Source organism: Trichomycterus rosablanca, chromosome 19 (genome assembly GCF_030014385.1).
Source record: "Trichomycterus rosablanca isolate fTriRos1 chromosome 19, fTriRos1.hap1, whole genome shotgun sequence".
NCBI lineage: Eukaryota > Metazoa > Chordata > Actinopteri > Siluriformes > Trichomycteridae > Trichomycterus > Trichomycterus rosablanca.
In genome coordinates, this window is record NC_086006.1 from 23460915 (window position 1) to 23483158 (window position 22244).

A 22244-nucleotide genomic window follows, 5' to 3' on the forward strand; every position below is an offset into this window, starting at 1 on the left:
CTTTGTAAACATGTTGGAGCAGGCTTATTATCTAAAGTTAGAGGTCGTAGGGCAACTAGCTTTCACCTTGTATACCCAAAAAAGTTAAACATTCTTACTTCCACAAAAAGACACAGAGGCACACTCTATGTAACAATTATATTTTGTTACAAAATACCACTATTTCAGGATATATTACAATTTGCATGAAGTAATGTACATGTACAATATCTGCATTTAACCGTACAGATAAAAGAGCATGATGAATGTAAGACTACACCAGCATAGTCATCACTATGACACAATTTTTCTCACACAGACTGAAAGAGAGCAAGAATCTAAGTACCAGTGGCGTGCACCAGAGGGTGAGCTCTGTCAAAGGGCATTGGGTGCAATTCTGGAAGAACTCATAGCATATGACAAACAATTAGGTTACAGGGATGTCATTTATTTCTACATGGAGGTAGTGGGCCAAACCACCAAATCATGTTGTACTTTAAATAAGGAGCTCTGTTCATTTTTAGGTAAATAGGGAAGAAGCTCACCTCACCTCGTGGACACTATTGCATAAAACTTTACAGTCAGAATTCCTCAATCCAAATATAGAACTGCCATCATTACATGCACTTCAAAATAATCCACGATAAATAACAATAATACAAAAAAGCATTGAAACAAAAGCTAAAATGATTTTTGTTGTATATTAGTTTACAGACATGCAGTCATAAACTACTAGATGATGTTTGTTTAGAAACTACAGTACTAATTTGGTTTTTAAAAGTGGCTAAATTTGAAAAAAAATATATAATACAAAAAGATAAAATACATATGTAGAGACTCAGTCCAGCTGATCCCCAAAAAGTTTACAATACAAACATAACTGTACAATTTTACATATTTCAAACATTCAAAAGCAAAGCATGTTTGTGTTTGTGATTCACAAAGACATTTTCTGTCATTTATATTTATTACTCTGATATTTAAAAACTCTGCTTCTATAATCTCTTCTGTGAACCCTTATGCTCTGTTCAGAGAACAAAGATACTGTTTCATACAAGTCATGGTTGCAGTGAGTCTGGATTCTACCACGGAAAAGGTGGTCAAAAGGCACCACACACTCACGTCTACAGGCATTTGCAATTAATAGCCAATTCACCTGGCGTGTGTTTGGGATGTGATCGAGGAAATCACAGGAAACAAACAGAATTGGCAAACACAGAGAGAACTCTATAAGCAAGTATTGAACCTGGGTTAGTAAAGCTAATAAGGCTTCCATTAATAGGGCTTTCATTGTGAAGCAGTGAACAGAACATAAAGGATAAAGGGTGGGTATAATGGCACAGTATGATGGCACACTGCACCGCTATCATGTGTTGTGTTGGACAGGTTTGATGAGAAGTCGACTGTAAATCATTTAAATTTTGCAGGTCGTTTGCAGGTCCACAGAAGATCATCTGTCAAACTCTGAATGAAAAGAAACAAAAGCCAGTATTAGTTATGAATGGTGAGTGGGTTCAGTCAGAAATTATGCAAAAAAGAGCAGGGCATCATGGGAATTACCTGAAGGAGTGGCGAAAGTGAATGCTCCTCCGTTTCAGCTTTTCTGGGTTGTGAGATGCCATGTGGGAAAACTCACGGAAGATGTCTAGATAAGTTGTGTCACCTGGAATACAGAGGAACATGAATACATGTTGAGTCAGTAGACAGTGTTTCTGAAATGTGCAGCTTAAATCTGGGCAGTGTTGTGATTTTAGTTGTTTGTGATTATGATTGAACACTACTGGTGACTTCTCATGACTTCTATGGCTGACCAATTGCTTAGTGCTCCTTGGAATACATTTGGATATTTGGACATTTCCCCTCATCATAAAGTGACAGTTTGGGTTTTTTATCTGGGCTTGGGCAGGATAAGTCTAATAAGTGATGTTTCTATGGGGACAGAAAAATCACCAGCAACAGTAAATCCTATACATAATGAGGAATTAAGACGATGTGCAAATAAACATAAATATTCAAAAATGTACTCTCTAATAAATTGAAAATATACATAAAGCTTTTTCATTTTTAAATGACACAATAAACTTCCTTTTGGACAGAGAAGCAGGTGTTCCAATCATCAAAAGTGAGTAACAATGCACCTACAGTAATATTCTTATCTTCTTGCTCTGACAGACCCAATTATTTACAAATTGTTTTTAAAATCCTATATAATGCTGTACTTGCTATATATTATGATATTCAGATATGCCATTTTTAGATAATTAGAATGAAGTGTATGCAAACTTCACAACATGTATTTTCTGTGTGTGTTCTTAAAAAGGAAACATGGCATCATTATAACATCACACTTGACAGTCAGTTGTATGAAACACTGTGTTCCAGATTTGCAGAATCTGACACTGCTGTTAGCTTTCTCAGTGCACCTGACCATGTTCACTTTAATAAAGCTGTTCATCATGCAGTATGTGTCTGATACTCACTAACTGCTGCCTGCTTGAGGAGCAAAGTAAGAAAAACACAATGTATATATGTATGTAAGCTTTGGAAATACTTTAAGCACTAGAACAAGTAAACAGTGGGAGGAAATTGATACTCTGATAAGCTATTTCATGCAGGTAACTGGTTTTATCTGAATAAACTGTAATGCAAAATCTGTCATATACAAAATGTGGAATAAAACCTTTCTCTTCATTTTGTGGTTATTTTGTCTTTTGGGTTTTTTGTACATAAAGAGCTAATGGTTTATCAGAAGGAGTAAAGTTAATAAAGTTAGTCCTTTACATGTATGTAGGAGGTAAAAGTGAGTGAGTGAGAACAGTGGGAAACAAAAAACAGCCAAAGAAGTGGTTAGTTTACATTGTTTTATTTTCATGGTATTTTTTAGTTTAGACAAACAACAGAATGACAGATAAAGTAGAGCAGAACAGACAGTAGTGGTTTAGTTCACAGAGGAATAAGTAAACAGCTATGAGTTTTTACATAAGTACGTTTTTTGAGATTTCAGTAAGTAAGACAAACTGAACAGACAAAAAATGAAGCTGGAGTCTTGTAAGCAAGCACGAGTGTTAACAGCAGAAGTTAGTATATATGTACAGAATGCTAAATGCTAAATACATCATAGTTCATACTGTTGAGCTGCATTAATCGCTACACCTCGCTCTCTAACACAGGTACAATTTATTGTCTGGCAACATTTGCTAATCCTGGTTCTGGGTTTTGTCTTCTCACTGGCAGGTGAACGTGCTGCTGGAATATCTAATGTTTAACTTTCAAAAAGTGCTTTTTTCTTTCACTCACCAGAGACACAAAATCAGGCCACCGACCAACTTTTTCAACTACACAATGCTACAAAGCTGCTGAAAGTCTGCACCAGTCTAACTACACAAATACTTTACCATCCAAGTTTCAGTGTAACTGATCAGAGGTTACAGATCAGAGAACTCTGCGTATGTAAACATGTCTGTGGATCTTTTAGTGCCTCGGCTGAAGATTTCATCAGATTTTTGACCTGATCACGATCTACCACATCTGCAGTGTAAGTATTTACATTGTACTAATCTGAAAGATCTGGGTTAAACATAGGTATACTGTAGAAATCACTGTATTTATGATATAAATAATAACCACCCAAACACTGCCAGAGCAGAACATAGATCAAGGGAAAATGTTTGGATGAATAATGTTTCATCCCTCCAGTACAGTTCCAGAAACTTGTAGGTTTTTGGTAGGTTGTGGTGGCCTTCTAAATAAAGTGTTGATTTGATCAACTTGAATCTGTATTTAAACAAAAACAGTATAAAGACAAGACCTTTAATGTCAAATCTTTCTAGAACTGAGGTTTCTACATAAACACTTACAAGCGAATCAATAAAGAAAAGCTACATTTCTGTAGGGTTTTTAGTAGTGAAGCTCGGAAACCATCGTTTTTATGTTTAAAGACCACAGATCTTCTTACCTAAATTTACATTTCTAATATTTTGCTGATTTTGGCGTTTCATGATGTGTGGAAAACCTTACAACACTTTTACAACTTTGCTACAACATTATATTTATACAGCACAAGAATTCAGGGTGACAGCAACCCATGCACTGTATTACTATAAAAAGTAAGGTTCTTATCTGAGCACCAGATATACACAACATAAAAAAATACACAAATAATACACTATATGGCCAAAAGTATTTGGACACCTGACTATGAGCTTGTTGGACATTCCTCTATGTGATCTTTTCAGCTATAACAGCCACTCTTCTGACAGGGCTTCTTTTGTGCATAATCAGTCAAAGGAGCAATTTTTCTTCATGTATTTACAGAGCTTGTTTTGTGCACAGGGGCAGAGTAATACTAGAAAATGCTGGAAGAGGCCTTCCTTAAACTATAGCTGCACAGTTGGTTTATTACACCTGTTAGAAATTGTTGTGGCTGTAACACATGAATTCAAATTAAAAGGGGTGTCCCAATACTTTTGTCCATGTGGTTGTATGTGAACATACACTGCACAGTTTTAAAATCACTGCTTTAGTCAATTTCCTTGCAAACTGCCTATTTTGTCTCTGTATGTGGTAACTGCTTTGCACATTTAATGCTGCTAATATGTGCTAAGCAGAATGTCCGGATGAGTTTGGCATTTTTACTGACATCATTTAACCATGTAGGTCAAGTTAAAAAAAATACTATCTTCATGGTTCCAGTAAAACAATACAAAAAATACAGATTATCTGTATGCAAACCAACATTGCACTGCATTTGGTCAATATTAAGAATGAAAGCTTTTCCAGTCTTAAGCTAGCATTCTAAATTAACAAACAACTTACAAAAAAGTGCATAATAATTCCCTTTAGGTCTACATAATTACTATTTCCTTTAAATACTTCATAGGTTTTCTTTTTTAACAAAGACATATTAGTTTAAATATATCATACATCACAGTTATTCATATTACCCCATTTCCTCATGCTGTTAATATCAGATACTGGAGTTGCTTTTTATATAACGTATAAACCCGACCACAATATCACCAGAGAATAACACAAGCAAATAAACAGCTGCCTTAATTGTAATGCTGTGTTCAAAATAATGTGTGGAGCATCTGTGCTAAATACACTAATGCCACTGATCATGGCCGTACACACCGATGCAGGACTTTATGTAACAATTGTGCACTATAATATGTTTATACTTACTAGGGCTAAATTTTTACAGAATCTAGTCTGGCTGTCAAATTTTACTCACAAACAACTGTTGTTTGTACTGATTATATTGGGACCTGAGGTTGCTTAAAATTACTGTATACTCTATAGCCTGTTATCTGGGATGTGTCTAAAAGGTGCTATAGTTATCATAATCACTTACAAGAAATTAACTCAAATGTATTTAAGTTGAGTCACACACGCCTGGTGATGAATTAATACTGACATTGTGCATAAATATATTCAGAATGCAGACGTGTTAATTATGTGCAGTCAAAAAAGTAATCTGTAACAATAATATGTGTCTGACAAAAGTCTGTGCAAAATTAGTTATAAACTGCAATGAAATTTAGAGCAGTTACGCCCACAGGATTTCTAAAAGGCTAAAAACTGTGTTCCAACTCACATTTAAGCTGAAATTTTCTTAAATTTTTGACCGATTTGCACTTGTTATGAGATTACTCAGATTTTTTCAGTACCCAAACATCATCTGCTCAGTGATCCTATAATGGTCCCATTTTATTGACAGAATAAGAGGTTTATTTATATGAATCCCACTTTGTACAGCCTGTAATTATATTTATACGAAGTGCACCTGTAGTGAATTATCTGGCAACTCGGTGTATATTCAGCTAAATAGCAGAAAGTCAGAATGAATCTGAGAGTCACAAAGAATGACAAACTGGTCCCAGTGGCCATGAGCCACCAGACCTAAAAGCACCAGAAATAATCATATAAATTATAGGGCCTGTTCACACCAAATATGTTTTAAACAAGTTTAAATCCTGTCTGTCTGTCTGTCTTCAAACCAGGAAAATACAAATAATTCTGATTTGAATGCAGTTTTGCAAACGTGTCCGTCATTTTTACAAATGCTGATCATCCATTGTATGTTGAGGGCAATGCAGCATTGATGCCCTGAGCCCTGTTTTAACCATCATTCCAATTTTATCTGCCATTGCAGCAGTTTAGCAAGCTTTGTAATAAATATGCACACAGAGTGTCTTTAAAATCAAATAGAATAGAACAGACAGAACTGTGTGTGTATAGGCCTTTAGGTGGTGCAGCAAATTAATGAGCTTCATCATAGCCTTGACTGTGCTGCCAGCCTGGCTGGGCACCCAACAGGTACAATTAGCTGTGTCTGAGAGAGAAATGTCCTGATGAAGAATGACCTCCCTGCCCATGCAACAGTGACTAATACAGCCTGAGTGGGTGCCGGCATTAAGAACGGAGGAATATAGAGAAAATAGCACATTAGTTGTGTAGAGAGCCACACCACATTGTACATATATAAAATGAAGTACATTATTTAAACTCTGGCAGCCGTTTTGGAGAGATCCTGTACACTTGCCCTTGCATTAAGGATTCTAAGTGAGTCCCACAGACATTTCTGGAAAGTCAAGAGAGTGATGACTAACACTACATTTGTGTTATTAAGAGACATCATGTTTTTATTGTGTTGTTGGTGTGAACAGGCCTGAACTGACATCATTTGTAGCTTAAGTTAAAGATTGTCATGTCTGCTCCAATTCTGTCACCTTCACTGTTCACTCTGTGCACTTTCTGCATAACTCTCCTTATATGGTCATCATTTCCTGTTTTTGTTACTGGTTGCCATGGCAGTTAATTAGTCACACCTGTTTTTAATTACAGCTTGTAAAGCTGAGCAATTCAATGTAAACAATCACCTTTATTGTTATTATTATTATTGTTTTCCGGTGGAAACGGACTAGCTGTGACCCTGAACTGGATAAAACATTTAATTATAATGGAAAAAGTAAAGCTTGTTTAATACCAGTACTTTCAAAAATCATTTTTAAACATTTTTGTTTGACTCCCGACACCCTAGAATGAATGTCTTGGTATAAACTGAGAGATTTAAGTTTTATCAGTGATGAGGTCTGGGAAATTTGGTTTCTATCTGAGAACAGATTCTACCCTGCCTGACAGAGACAAAATAAAGTGACTGGGCCAGATTTTTCTTGCAAATCTTGTGAATTTTCTTCAAATCTCGGCCAGGCACCAATACGATTCTTCAACTGCCCCCTATAATCATGCTTCAGGTATGCCCTTGTGTCCTGCCCCTATCACGCCATTGATAAACACCATAGAAAAGAAACAGCTTTCAGCAGAACCCCGTTCAAAACCAGTGTGAGCTCATGTTGGATTAGTACAGGTCAGACTGCGGTTTAAAATAGGATGCAGTAGAACATGTTAGGCAGGGGTTAGTAATAGTTAAAGATGCTACACTGGACATCTAACACTCAGCTATGTTGAGGCATATGAACTCCTGAATGCATTTCTTGTACTGCTGTTCTGTAGGGCTGCTGCTAGGGTATTGACCTGGCTGTCCGAACGGTCCCTCTGATTCCCTCATCTCTTCGTTCATCCGAGCCAGACGCAGTCTGCAGAAAAAAAGCAGGAAAAAGACTAAGGATTATTGTAAAACACTACTAGTCTTTAGTAACAATAGAAATGTAAACATTAAATTTGTAAAACTGCAAGTCCATACATTGTAACCTTTAGCACACATCGTAGATAGAGGGAGAGAAACAGTCGGAAACTCTGAATTTGACACTCACAATGTGACGATGTCAGCGTTAGCCGTCTGCACCGCTATGCTGAGAGGATCCTGTCCCTCATCATCACCGTCGTTCTGCGTTGCTCCACGTTTCAGAAACAAACACACCTGTCTGAAAAATGCAAAGCCAAGCGCACAGTCAGCTGGGAAATTTGTGCCCATTCAGTCAAAAGAGCATTTGTTAGGTCAGGCAGAGATGTTGGACCAAAAGGCGTGACTCACACTTAAAATTCCAATTCATTCTAAAGGTTCTAAATAGGGTCAACATGTCTTTTTGAAGATCAAACCCCAAATTACACCCTTACGCTAAGAAGCATAGTGTCTTCTGTCAATTTAGTCAATTTCAATCACCAACAAGGACAAATTAGAAACATGCAACAATGCTAAATTCTCCTGATTTTGGCTCAATGTCAATGGCACATTTAAAACGAATAAGCAATATAGAAAAATAAGAAAACAGAGGTGAATTATGACTGTCTGAGTGTGGTGTTTATTTACCCTGTGTGTCCTAAATATGTGGCATGGTGCAGGGGGCCTCTTCCTCTTACATCTCTTTGGTTGACGTCAGCACCATTTTGCAGCAGAAACTCACAGGCTATCAAAGAACCCTTTAAAAAACAGTAATGCTTAGATTCCTACAGATTCATAAACTATCAAATAAAACATCCAGTGTACATTTTTATTTAGTTTTAGAGTGTTCTCAAAAATACACAAAAGTTTAAAACATACACACGTACTTGCGGTACTCGTCTAAGAAAAGAAATTTGTTTATATAGAAGGCATTTCGTAAACTCACCCCGATCACAGCCTGTATGAGCGGACTCTTGCCCTCGTCCTCCTCGTTGCCAGAGTTGACGTCAGCTCCATGTGCAAGTGCTTTAGCCATGACGGGTAGATTACGAGCCTGGGAGGCTTTATAGAGCAGTGCGCCGGGGTGCAGCTCACGTACATCCTCCGGGTCCGACACCTCCGGCTCCAGCTCTGCTTCACCACTCGAGTCCTCTGACACTTCACACTCTGCACAAACACACAATACGTTTGGCTGATTTAAAGATCCCACAGGGTGAATGTTTGGACCTGTTTTTCAATCATTCTTAATATGTTTCAGGATCATTTCTGAGAACTTCATGTACAGTTAAAACAGGTCAACATGCACAATTGTTAGGTCATGAACCTTTATTAGTGCCCAGCCATACAAATGCTCTTTTGACCGAACTGGCACAGACTTTAAAGTCTTGTGAGAAGCCTTCTCAGAAGAGTGACTGTTGTTCTAGCTGAAAAGATCACAAAGAAGTCACTCAATTTTAATACAATTTGTTTTGGTCCAACAAGCTCATGGTCAGATGTCCAAATACTTTTGGCTATACATCCCTTACATGTGTGTGTAAACTCCACTGTTAATGTGTTTTAGTGATGTGAGTGACAGAACTGCAAAACAGCAACTTTGAGCTCACCTTCCTCAGTGACGCTGTCCACCACAGAGCCTAAGTGAAGAACATCAGTGCTGCCATCACTGCTGCCACCCAGACCGCTATCACTGCTGAGGCCTACAGGACCAAAGAGCGCCAAACCAGGGACATGTTACACACCTTACTGGCACACACTCACAGTGGTAGCCTCCTATTTAAAATCTGCATCTGAACATTAGTCTTAATTTAAGTCCTGAAGCTGAAACAACTGTTTCGTATTGTAAAATTATTTCACATTTAAAAACATTTTGTCATAGTGGCTTCTGGTGCAGCATTAGTATATCAATACAGCCAACCATGGGTGGATACCAGGAATGGATTGGCCCTGCTGTCAGGGTGAGAGGAATGGCATAAAATAAGGATTTGGAATACAAGAAACCCCCAAAACTGGTTTGCCACAAATCTATGATAGATCTATGATCTAAGATGCATGAACATGGATGACATTGTCCACAGTCAATTAAGCTTTGCATCACCATGGGCTTAGAGGCTATTGTGTGACAAATAAGCCACTGCTATACATTAGGTAGCCTACAGTTTGGAAAACTAAAGGTTTCTGCTCATTACATTAACCAAAAATGATTCATTTGATTAATTAATTTAGGAGAAGCCTTTACACTTTTCACACGTTGGCCCTTGTCAAAGTCACTGAGATCTTGCTCATTTTCTTTGCTTCCAACACATCATATAAATTACAGGTTTGTACAGAGGGAGATGTGCTGTAGTAATGGACGATAATTTAGTTACTGCACTTAAGATACAGACTACTTTAAAATCCTATACTGTCTGAGGATTATATTTCTAAGGAGTCTTGCTGTAACTGGCGGGTGTATAAAACTTACTGCGAGGTCCTGAACCCGTGTCAAAGTAAGAGAAGAGCGAGTCCAGCTCATCAGGACAGAAAAGTGACTCTCGCTTGAACTTTCTCTCCAAAGCAGCAGCGGCTGAAAGGGAAAACAGAAGTGTGAGCTCTGTACTCTGTCTACTCAGTTTGAAAGCACTCAAACTAAAAAATAATCACATCTTGGATGTTGCACCAGCATTGTTATGGGCAGACCACTGTACTAGCCCACCACCGCTGAGAAGTTTGAGTCATAGCTCTGCCACCGACCAGGTCTAAGTGTATAGCTCCTACAGTCTGGTCAAGATGCCAGCTTGGGTGGTGGAGGAATACTAGAGTATAAAATGTTTTTGGATTAATGTCGCAGTCTGCCGCAGGCTGGCGAAAGTGTGTACCAGTATGGGTATTTTCATGAGTTGGCGGTTGACAATGCAAGTGAACCCTGGACAGGGAGCCAATCCAGCGGGCACTTCAAAAAACCTCCCCTTCCCTCGTTCTGTTACAAACATACATACCCAATCATGTCTGTGTATAAGCCCGGACAGAGGTTGTAGGATAACCTAATGAACCGCTGCACCCCTAAGTGCATTTAAACATCATCACCTGAGCAAAGAGAAGCAGAGCCAGGGTCCTTTCTGTACTTCGGCCGATGTTTGGGGATGGTCGTAGCACTGTTGTGGCGTCGACACTTCTTTGCTGCCCAGCGTCGCTCTGATTTCCTCTCACCGTTCACCAGTGTGCCCACAGTTACCAATTTCTTTAAGAATTTCTTCTCCACGTATTTGGCTCGAATCCATGTCTCCTTCTCCTGCCTGCATTAAGTTCGGAAATAAATAAAACAACAGGAATGATTATAGAGTTAAAGCATAACCTATACTTACAGTACTCACACTGTTACTGTTGTGTAGGATGTTGCTCCAAATTCCTGGAAAACACTAATTTGTTCTACTGTAAACACCAGTAAACACCAGACTGAAATGTCAATAAAATTCTAATTGACGTGCATTTTTTGCATGAATATTCAAAAGTACCAGCGTCCTGCACAATCGACTCTCTGTTTTTTGCATATGTAAACCAGATAATAAAAGAGGGGCTTCTGGCTGGTGTAGCAATAAATTAAGCTAGCCTACTAGTACAGAAGTCCAGGGATTAAATCTCAGCAGTGCTGTCAGCCAGTTGAGCGTCTCAAAAGACACAATTGGCTAATGTCCAAGAGGGTTGCGATCGGCTGAAAAAAGCCTGTGCTTTGGGAGGTGCACTTGTCGATGTGCTGTCAGTGCTGCTCTCAAGCCTGGATGGAAATAGTAGGGCTGCATCAGGTAGGGCATCTGGCGAATAAACCATTGTGCAACCCCTAAATACGGGAGCAGCCGAAAAAAACTTAACAAAACTAGAACGATTCAGTTGTCTGTGCTTACCTCGCGCTGCCTGGTCCTGGTTTCTTCATGCCCTGCTCCTCACATGTGCCCTCATATATGTGGTTAATAACACTGTTCCCCAGCTCACACATCAACTGCATCCAAAAGAACAAAAGAAATAGTTTTAACCTCTATTGGAGCTGTTTTAATACTGTATCATAGCAGAGGTACAAATAGTGGGCAAATCAGACAGACAGTTGTAAGGCAACTATTTAATATTAATTGTGTTAATCACAAACCTTAATTAACAAAACTGGTGTGGGCTATCATGACTGTTATTTGTTGACTGGAACTGGGTTGTCACAGATGCTCTGAGCAGCCTTCCATATTGTGACAACCAGTTTTCATTTTTGCGCTATCCCTTTTCTATCCTCTCTCTCCGTTTGGGGCTGCCAATGTTTCTGTTATTTTTGGCCACTGCTTAAATTTTTGGTAACGGTCCTGCAAATTTAATTCATTTTTTATTCTTGCTGATGCAGAGCTAAAGCTTGTGCCTCAATGACATTTTCTTTATTTAAATAATTCCAGTACTTGTTTTTCCAGTATTTTCAGCAGAAGAATATTATTCATGATATAGAACTAAATTTATAAAGCAGAGTGAGAGAGCATGAACCAAACAGCAGAGGGAATGAAAGAGGATGACACACGTCAAGATAAAAAAATGATTGAATAAATCCCACACCTTCACTAGCTCCGGTTCCCAGGAGTCCAAGGTGAGGGAGCGGACTTTGGAACAATGCACCCCTAAACTCCTGTATGAAGAATAGACACAAATACACACCAGAACAGCTGAGCAAATAAAACCTTGGTAGAAAATCAGCAACAGGCATAAAGGAAACTCTCATGAACCTACAATGCTTATACTAGTGAACATGTTCTTTCTTTTCCTGAATAACATTTTTCAGTAGCCTTTAAATCTTTACCCTTAGTTTAAGAAGAACGAAAGTGCTTCAATTTCTTTTTGGAACTATTCATGTCAGATTAATTTCTGTGCACCTTTTCAAAGACAGAATTTAAGTTTGAAGGTTGAAATGACAGAGCTGTATGCTTTTCTGAGAACCTAAGAGCTGCCCATTTTCTCATCAGTGTGTGATCTGCCCACAATCCCGCTGTGTATCCGAGCAACGCAGTTACAATTAGAACAGAGAAAAAGATGACTGAACAACAGCCTCGGTGGAGCTCGGTGCGAAAAAACAGTGGCCTCCAAAGAGTACATTAATATTCAGGAGACATTCTGAACTGAGGACGAGACACACACTATGTCTGGAAAAAATACAATAGAATGAAGAAAGTAATAAATATTATATATAAAATATATTTACTTTATGAAATTGATGTTATACATCTGTTAGCAATGGGTTTGTCAAACACCTGAATTTGGTGTCCCGTATGGTGAACATACATGTAAAACTACCAGATTTACAAACAGAATAAACATTATATAGAGTATATTGAGTTTTTTCAGTATACAGTGTACAGTGTAACTATTGTGTTTAAAACATGTTACCGATGGATGCCTGAGCACTCAATGCAGAGAAGTATGCCCAGGTTAATGCTGGCCCAGCGCGGGTCAGTCTGCCCACAGTCACAGCACACATCGTTGCCAGGTACACACTGCACCCTCTGCAGCACGTTCTCCACCCTCACAGTGCGCTCGCGTGGCTCGCTGGCCGAGTCGATGCTGCTGGTGGAGGGGGAGGACGTTCGGTCAAAACGCTAAAGAAAAACAGAGCAAGGGTCACAAAAATCCTGCAGGTTGTAAAGCTAGATGATCAAACGATAAACTGCAACAAGCCCCACAGAAAATTTATTCATTCATTTATTTTTGCATTTTATTATCATTGCATTTTTAGCTCAGAGACTGATGCCACTGGACCTCCTCCACACCGAACTCATCAAACCACGTCTTTATAGAGCTTGTTTTGTACACAGGGCCACATGCATGATAAAAAAGCAAACTGTCAACAGATGTTTGTAAGCATGTAATTTATTTGATATAACAGGTGAGGCTGAAATACCTGTTAGTGGGAGTGTCCACATACTTTTGGCCATATACTCTAAGTGGACTAAGTATTCAGAAGTTATCCGGTAGCACTAACCTCAGTGTAGTAGTTATCTGGACTCTCTCTGTAGGCCGAGGCGATGCTGGCCTGCACCGCTTGGATCCAGGCCTGTCGGAGCTTTTCTGACTCAGCCTGCAGCATGCAGCTTCTGCAGCGCAACACACATCATCATCAGAGCGTGAGATCATAAAAAAATGCACAGTGACCCTAACATGTCAGGAACAATATTTGGTAGGACTTACTTGGAAGGAGACACTACTTCAAAACAAAACCTCCTCTCAATGTCCTCACAGGGTTTGACAGAACACAGCCTCAGGTCCTCGACCACTACGGTCAGTGAATCCTACAGCAAAAATATAACAAATATAAACAGGCAGTATCAGTAAAACAAGGTGAGAAACAAAACACACAAAAAAACAAAACAAACAATAAATGTGCATGAGGCATTTAGAGAATAACAATGGTCCGAATTCCACTGCCCTTCCTGTGGATCCATAAAAATACTGTAGTATTAATACAACACAACTTTTCAGCCATGTCCACCTTACACCAGCTCCAAAAGGCTGTTTGTAGGGTGGGAGTGAAGCACTTAACCTCAGTGCACATGCTTGAACGAGGATGATGAGAAATACTTGCCTTCAGCTTCTTCTGATACACCAGCTGGCTGTTCTGGATGGAGAACCACCGCCTGAGGGGAGACATGAATAATGGACGTGAGTTGGATGTTTTCTGGATGGAATGAGTGGACTGATTGAGATGAAAAGCTGTTCATTGGGTGCTATTTTATAGATCTGTATTTGAGTAAAATGCTGGTGTAAAGAAATGATTTCCTACAGATTTGTGGATGTCTGTAGACATGATGGAAGCTATCATTTTGTTCTAGTAAAATAATGTCAATTCATTTACATGTTTTAACATGCTTTATCTTAGTCAGGGTCATGGTCCTGTTTCCCTGAAATCACTGGGCGCAATGCTGTAACACAGCCCAGACAGGATGCTACTATGTAGCCCCCATGTAGATGTTACTAACCTGTTCCATGTTTTAAATGCATTGCTGGCTCTTTTAAACAGGTAGCCTTCCATCACCACTCCATTAGGGGCATCCACGTTAAACTCCACCTTTGGGTCATCATAGGCAAAGTCCTGTCCAAAATAAAAGGCAGAGGACATGAATAAGATCTGACACAAACCATCTATGGAACACCATCTTCATAAACCTTCACTTTCGAAGAACCTTCACAAACAATTATTTGAGGAAACTCTTTATAAATGATTCATTTTCTGTTACGCCACTGTTTTAGTGTTTAAATGGGGCAATGAATAACCCAATATTTACTCTAAGTATCAACAGCCTCACACTCATTCACAAAAAAAGCAAGCAGTTGATATACAACAGTGAATTATCCAACACCTGTTCCATATCCAGCCTATTTTCAATAACCATAATAACTCCAAACTCTGCATTTAACATTTTGACTTCAATGCCCCCAATTACTCTCTCCAGGCTCCAGGACTGAGGGATGAAGACCAACTAATCCTTAGCACTTGAATTAGATCTCAGGAATCAATAAAAATAAATAAAAAAATAATATAAAAAGATTTTTATAATAATAAAGTAGCTTATGTAAATCAACATTTGGTTCATCTCATAAGTTACCTTATGCAAAAAGACAATGTAACTGTAGTTCTTGGATATACTGTCCTCAATGGTTTGATTACTCTGATTCAGATAACTTCTTCCAGATGTTTTTTATATATCCAACATATCTATTTCACATACCTATAGGCATTAATGAAGTCAAACTTACGTAAGACTGTAGCAAAGACTCAAACCAGGATCTTAGCACTGGTGAGCTAGCGTAAAAGACCACTGAACCACCCGAGTGCCTATTTTGTATCAAATCATCCAAAATAACTCAAAACAAGTTAAATGTAAAGTGATTTACCCCCACTGATGATGAAACATACAGTAAAGATCAAGTGTCCTTAGTGAAAGTAATGGAGGTCATTTCTTTTCTTTTACACTCAGTAAAATAACGTTAGCAATATTCAATCAAACAAAAATGTTACCTGAATATAATGATGTTTACAGTTACAGAAATGAATAATGAATAATTAAAATAAATAAATAAAAAGATTTTCAAGGCTTCCATCATCTCCACTAATGAAATACCTCAGTACCCATTCAGACTGATATCTCTTCTCTAAAAATCCACCTACAGACTTGTTATCCAGATCTACGCTCAAACAGTAATGATAACAGATGTATGCTTCAGTAGAGCGCTCACAGTGCTTTGTAATGAACTGCTATTCTGAGAGAGAATCAACAAGCAATCAATGATGCCTTCACAAGCTGAGAGAACATTCATTATCCACCACACACAACATGAAGAAACCACTGAGCAGAAGTAATGTGAGCATAAGCTTGTCTTCTGAGATGAGTTCAGGCTCAGTGAACTCAGCAGCGTTTTTGCATAGAACTGATGTAAGGCTTTTACTTTGTTTAACAGAGATTCAGGTTGCATTTCTTGATTTAAAGTATTCCCAAGCTCATGTGACTATATTTATCACAGAAGCATTGTGGTTTATTATGCAATAATGTCAATGTAGAAGTTAAAGGTAAAGCACATTCACCTAGACTGAATGAGATTTCTCCAGATTTCCCAAATCTTTTCACAATATTATGTACGGTAGATGATGACTTCTTTTTTTCTTGCATCGAAAATGTTATTTTTCAACTGTTTGACAATTGTCTCATGCAGTTTGACACACATTGGGGAGCCACAACTAATCTTTGGTGGATTCCCCTTTTATATCCAATCATCATAGTCTTACCTGTTATAATTCATCTCTATTTTGCCCTGTCCCAATGTTTTTAGCAAATTGTACACATCAAATTCAAAATTAATATATATTTACAAAATACGATTAAGTTGGTAAGTGAAAAAATAAAAATATATTTTGGTACTTTTCAGATAGACTAGAGTTCAGAAGAATTAACAAATCACAGAACCTGTACTAACCAAAATGTCCCAATTTATAGACTATTAAAAAAAAAACTCTTACCTGTAGTAGAGTCTGCAAAATAAAGTCCATTTCAAGATTGTCCAATGTGGGAAGAGAAAAATAAAGCATATATTAGACAGTACAGTTAAAAGTATTGGATTTATAGCAAAGAATATTTATGTTATTTCATGTCGAAGGATATGATACCCAAGGTACCCAGTTGCAGAATAAGTAATCAAGGTAGAACAGTACTGTGTTTAAACAGCCACAAACTAAAAGGATAAAAGAACCAGTGACTAAAAACAAAAGAAATCAAATTTGCAGTGTAAATCAAACAAACAAATAAATGAGAGCATTAGTCAGAGTACAGGATATTATTCTCCACACGCTCACCCAGAAAAGAAAAGAAATGTAGGGACATAAGTGTACACTGCCCCAGCAAACATCAGAAAACTCAGGTGTCCCTACAGTGGACTCAGCTATAAGCCCCCAGCAAAACCTACAACCACACAGGGCTGTAGGAAAATATTGCTAAAAAAAAAAAGGTAAACTGAGTTACTGCCATGTCAGCTACTCCGTCCACCAGTCAAGACAACCAGAGTTCTCAAAAAAAGGACTCAGTAAAAAATGAAAGTGGCAGTAATAAGAGCAAAACAGCCACTCCACCAACAGATGCTGCTCATGCCCAGTGTGGATTCATCTGTGTCGCTGCAACACCAAACACTGGCTTAAGACATATTTAATATAAACCTAGAGACAGCTTAGGCACTAAGGATTCAGGAACAGCCATTATTACCTGCTACATGGGGAATTCTATCTAAAAATACCAGGTACAAGCAGTTTACACAAGCTACTTATCTATCTATAAAATAAAAGTATCTGAAAGTAAAAGTATCTAAAAGAATATACATGTAGTCCATACCCGCTGTTGTATTGTTGCATGTTTGTGCTCCATATCTCTCTTCTCCATGGCTGAATCAATCACCAGCTGATCCAGCTGCACATTAAATTCAGCAAGTTATATTAACAAGGATCATTTTTTAAAATATTGTTATATAAAGTGACTTGAGAAGTATTTTGGCTTGCATTTATTGCTGTAAGAAATGTAATTTAATTAAAGGTTAGATTTTGTTCATGCTGTCAGTATAAGAAAAAAGTTTATTAACCACAAATGTTCACAAACATTTTTTCCATCTTGGGTGCCAGTAGTTCTGGAGCTGACTGTATTTAAGCCCTGAAGTACAGAAGAAAACATGTAATTAAGATGTTAACAATATTTACCTCAGCAGCAAGCTTCTTCATATATGGATCGATCTCATCCAGCAAGTGATATCCCTGCTGAAAGAGTGAGTACTGGGCACGCATAAACGACAGCATCTGCACAGAAGGACACAGAAGAACCCTGCTTCAAAAACATCAGTTTGGACCAGTTACCAGCATGGCCAGACAAACCAGCACCAGCTTGGACCAGTATATAATTCATAATGGGTTATTGGATGTGTTTTTCTAGCAGGATACACAAGATAATATGTTTTGAAGCACTTACTGCATCTAAGATCTCAAATTTCTTCTTGGCCTGAAGGACGTTGATCTAAGGAGAAGAGAGGGAGAAAAGATCAAGCTGAAAGCTGTTCATTAAAGGTAAAGTCAAAAGTCAATTTTACACAAGTCTTGGAATTTTATGAATTTTAAGAACTTTATGCTGCAAATGTTCAAACAATAGTTCATAAGTACAAAGTATATGAAACAGCGGTGTCTTTCTTAGATTCAGAAAAAAACTAAAGCAGATTGAAAGAAACCAAATATACACAGGTGAACATATAGTGACCAGAGGCATGAAGAAAGGATCACCCTAGAAGAATACATTTCATGGCTGTACTTAGCTGAATGACTGAATTAGAAATTGCTGGATCTATAAAGAACAGTATCTGACAGATTTTAAAACATCTGTATGTGTAACTATGCAGTCGTGCTACCTGCAGTATGTAGTCGAGGGCCAGATGGCGGTAACACTTGCGGGTAATGCTAAGGGTGCCGGTGGCCTCCTCCACTTCGTGCGGTTTGTTTCTGGGTGCCTGAGCGTTCTTCACCTGAGCGATCTCCAGGTCCTCCCTTACTTTATCAAAGTGCTTCTTCGTCTCTTTAAATTTCCGCACATCCCTACCACGACCAACACACGTATAAAATTCAGTTGTTAAAGACAAATATATGCACTGAATATTTAAAAAATAAACAGGATAGAAAATATATTATAGACCCAGAGCAGCAGTGTTACCTTGTAGAAAGTCTAGTGAATAATGATATGTACTGTGTGTAAATGTGTGTATATGTAGACGTGTGTATGTTTCAATTTTGGAACTGTACACTAACTACAGCATGTCCCTAGTACAGCAGGTCTCTCCCTGTTCCTAAGCTAAAGGTCAGAGGCCTTATTGTACGAATGTTGAAGGAATGTTTCTAACATATTCTGAAACTTATATCCAGTATTAGTATAGTGTTCCTAATAAAGTGTCCAGTGTGTGACTGTTTAGGTGCCATAGATGTTTTTTTCACTCATTAGAAGTACTATATTACAAATGTGTTCATAATAAAAGCTGTATTTTTACTTAATAAAATGTGTTAAAGATGTGTGGTGTGAAACAGTGCCTCTAGGTGTCTGGTTGTAGCGACCTGGTCAGAGGGGCTCCATATGACCAATTAAGTATGTATGGCTTGGCAGATTGAAGGAGATCATCTGACCTTGAGCTCCACCTCATTTCTGAGTAATATTGGGATTAAGTAGAAGGACAATAGATTTAGGTTCAATACTAATTGTGAACAGCAGAGGGCTCAGGATGCATCCCTGTCTCGAAGATCAGAAAGACTAAAATATTTAGATTAAATATTATTTGTCCTGACTGAGGCTTGTGGAGAGTAATAGAGTAGTTTTATCCAAGAAATAAAACCATTACTAAAGTCGAATGTCGGTCGGGACGCAGACACAGCTGCTTTGAGTTCACAGCTGCTTCAAAGACTGTTCAGAGACCAGTGACTGGTCTCTCTAGCTCTGCAGCAATAGACAAAACAATAGTGGGAATATCCAAAGTGTCAAAGAATGAATCAAAAACAGGAGTAAGAGTTTGATCAGAGCAGTTAAGAGATGCATAAAAATCCCCAAATATTTTACTAATTTCCATAGTCAGTAGTTTTACCTGAGCTGGTTTGAATTTAGAAAAAATTGATGGGAGGAAGACCTTTGTCATAATTGTCGTAATATTTCCATGTTCATAAAATTGAGATTTTGTTTGATGGTGTGATGTGTCATAAGGACATCAAACTCAGCTTGCATCCCTTGCAAACCCTTTTATATTGCAGGAAATCGGGATGAAATCAGGATGAAGCATATGTACCGTCAAGCTGAGCGTTATGCTGCATTAACTTGTTCAATTAATCTCTAGATTTTCTTTTGTGACGTGTATAAAATGATCACCCCCCCCCCCAATATACGTCTTCAAAGCACGTCCTACATCTTCCTTGCAACTATTTATTACGTCAATACTTTCAATAGTTTAGTACAGTGTATGTGGTTTAAGACACACGTTTCCAAGTGATGTTGGTACATAAACTTCTGTCAAATGCCATTTATGTTCATGCGAACGCAACCTAAGAAATCAGTTCATACAGCTATTTAGCTAACATTAGCTATCAGTTGAATGCAGAGTGAACATATCTATAGCTAGAGGTACCGCATGGTTGTACTTACTCTTTGACAAAATTATACAGCTGCTGCTTTACAGATCTCTGCGCCTGGTCGAACAGGATCTGAAACACACAGAACAGTAAAACACTGTACAGTAGTGTGAAAAATTAACTGCATCCTTTCCTATTGCCCTTAAATTTGTCATGCAAAATGATTTTCAAAAAAATAAACAAAATTTGACATTACACAATGAAAACCCATGTAAAACATTTATTATTATTCATTTATTAAAAGTTTTATATGCATAGCATCCTTTTATGAAAAGGCTTTCCAATTTTTTGCCAATGTAGCTAATTAAACACAGCCCAGGCTTCAACTCAACCAAACCCGTAGAATAAAAATCTTACTCATCCTAATATTAAAATATGAAATGTTATATAAAGTTCATCCTAAACTGGTTTCACATCTGCAAATTTGCTATCACCGACAGATGGTGATCCTGTACAGCTTTTATTATCACACTTTTATATTTATCACATAATGACTGTCCCCTAAATCACCTGACCACCCTCTCTTCCCTCCAGTCTGGCTACAATTTGGTGATTGTCTGCTTCCTCTTTTATTTAAATTCAGTAGCACACAGGCTGCAGAAAGCAGTGTGATAAAGGCCTGTGCCACGCTGCAGTGATTGCAGCTAAATTAGGTCAGTTGGACTGGGAGGGTGGGCGAGCGAGAGCCAGAGAGGGTGAGAAAAGTACGAATGGTGGAAACAAAGACTGATGATGAATGAGCAGAGGGAGAGAATATAGAAACAAATCCATTAGTCAGAAAGCTCAGTTTGTACTACAGGCTGCCTCCTGCTGTAGTCAGGAAAAGCTGCCTAGGGCTTCAGTGAACAAAGGACTCCACGAAAGCACAAACCGGAACAAACAAAAGCAGGTCTGAATTAAAAGCTACTGAAACACAGGTGGCAGTGTCCACAGTCAAGTGAGTCTTACAACACCATGGGCTTAGAAGTATTCATATGGGGCAAAAAGGCTGTTCCGGTTTTTTCTTTACCCATGTGTTCAGCAACAAACTTCAGTCAAGCTTTACGGTGCCACACTGGGAACAGGGGCTTCTTTCTTGCACACCAGCCTTAATACATTGCTGATTCTAAACATTTAAGCACAGTATAAATGTGCCCAAAATGCTATAAATTTGATTTACAGATGTTTACAAACACAAAGCAGATGTAAATCTGGTCTTTACCTTCATAGTGGTTGTAAAAATAGTCTAAAGCTGTGTGTGATGTTGCTCCCCAGGTGGGCATTTCAGTCTAAATCTCTTTAATGTTTTATTTCCCTGTAAATTCTAACAGGACCCTTACAAGTCAAGCAGGGCATAAAACCAGTAACTCAAAATGTTTTTCCTCTTTCATCAAGTCAAGGCTGATTAGCCGCTGTTTAGCATCAAAGCCAAAGAGTTTGGTACTTTCCTCGCTCAAAAACACCTGTTACACCCACAGACTGGTTACAGTATTGAGTCAAGATTACGATCTAATTGCGCATTGGTGTTAATTAAAAAGGTTAAAGGAACTGTGTTAGAAGTAAATAAAAGTACTCTTTTTGGTTGATGGTGATGTACAGTGCTGTCTAACATTAAACCAAAACACCCCATCACAGTGCAACTGCATTAATAACTGTAAACTGTAAATACCATACAAATGATTTCCATCCTTCATAATTATGTTTTTGTGGATGTGAGAAACTACAACCTTCAGTCACTTCCCTGTGGATAATCCCTGGATTGTGAGCGAATCATTTTTTAGGAAATGTTTCATAACTTAAATCCCTGGAAAAAATCCTGAGTGAACCTTCTTCTCGACCTTCACTGGTTAATCTGTCCCCTGCTACATCATTCTCAAGCCTTCCCTCTGTCCTTCCTTCCTGTCTTTCTATATCCAAAATCAGGGTATTTCATTTTTTTACTGGGACTGGACTGGGAATAACAGAACAGTCAGCACAGCAGCGCAG

The 22244-nt window shown here is 38.2% G+C and overlaps 1 protein-coding gene across 1 annotated transcript in view; it reads right to left on the reverse strand.

Annotated features, from left to right (window-relative positions):
• Positions 1-1535: 1535 nt before the first annotated feature.
• acap3a (ArfGAP with coiled-coil, ankyrin repeat and PH domains 3a) overlaps positions 1536-22244 on the reverse strand; it is a 51401-nt gene continuing 30692 nt past the window's right edge. Inside the window, exons 5-25 of the mRNA XM_063016177.1 lie at positions 20293-20351; positions 18527-18710; positions 18097-18141; positions 17832-17927; positions 17473-17547; positions 16611-16622; positions 14575-14687; positions 14181-14232; positions 13787-13887; positions 13581-13692; positions 12989-13197; positions 12164-12233; positions 11482-11576; positions 10667-10875; positions 10065-10166; positions 9208-9300; positions 8550-8770; positions 8252-8361; positions 7755-7865; positions 7516-7577; positions 1536-1642 (exon numbers count right to left, since the gene is read on the reverse strand). Of these exons, the coding sequence (XP_062872247.1) occupies positions 1536-1642; positions 7516-7577; positions 7755-7865; positions 8252-8361; positions 8550-8770; positions 9208-9300; positions 10065-10166; positions 10667-10875; positions 11482-11576; positions 12164-12233; positions 12989-13197; positions 13581-13692; positions 13787-13887; positions 14181-14232; positions 14575-14687; positions 16611-16622; positions 17473-17547; positions 17832-17927; positions 18097-18141; positions 18527-18710; positions 20293-20351 (2238 nt within the window). The remainder of the gene's footprint in view (positions 1643-7515; positions 7578-7754; positions 7866-8251; positions 8362-8549; positions 8771-9207; positions 9301-10064; positions 10167-10666; positions 10876-11481; positions 11577-12163; positions 12234-12988; positions 13198-13580; positions 13693-13786; positions 13888-14180; positions 14233-14574; positions 14688-16610; positions 16623-17472; positions 17548-17831; positions 17928-18096; positions 18142-18526; positions 18711-20292; positions 20352-22244) is intronic.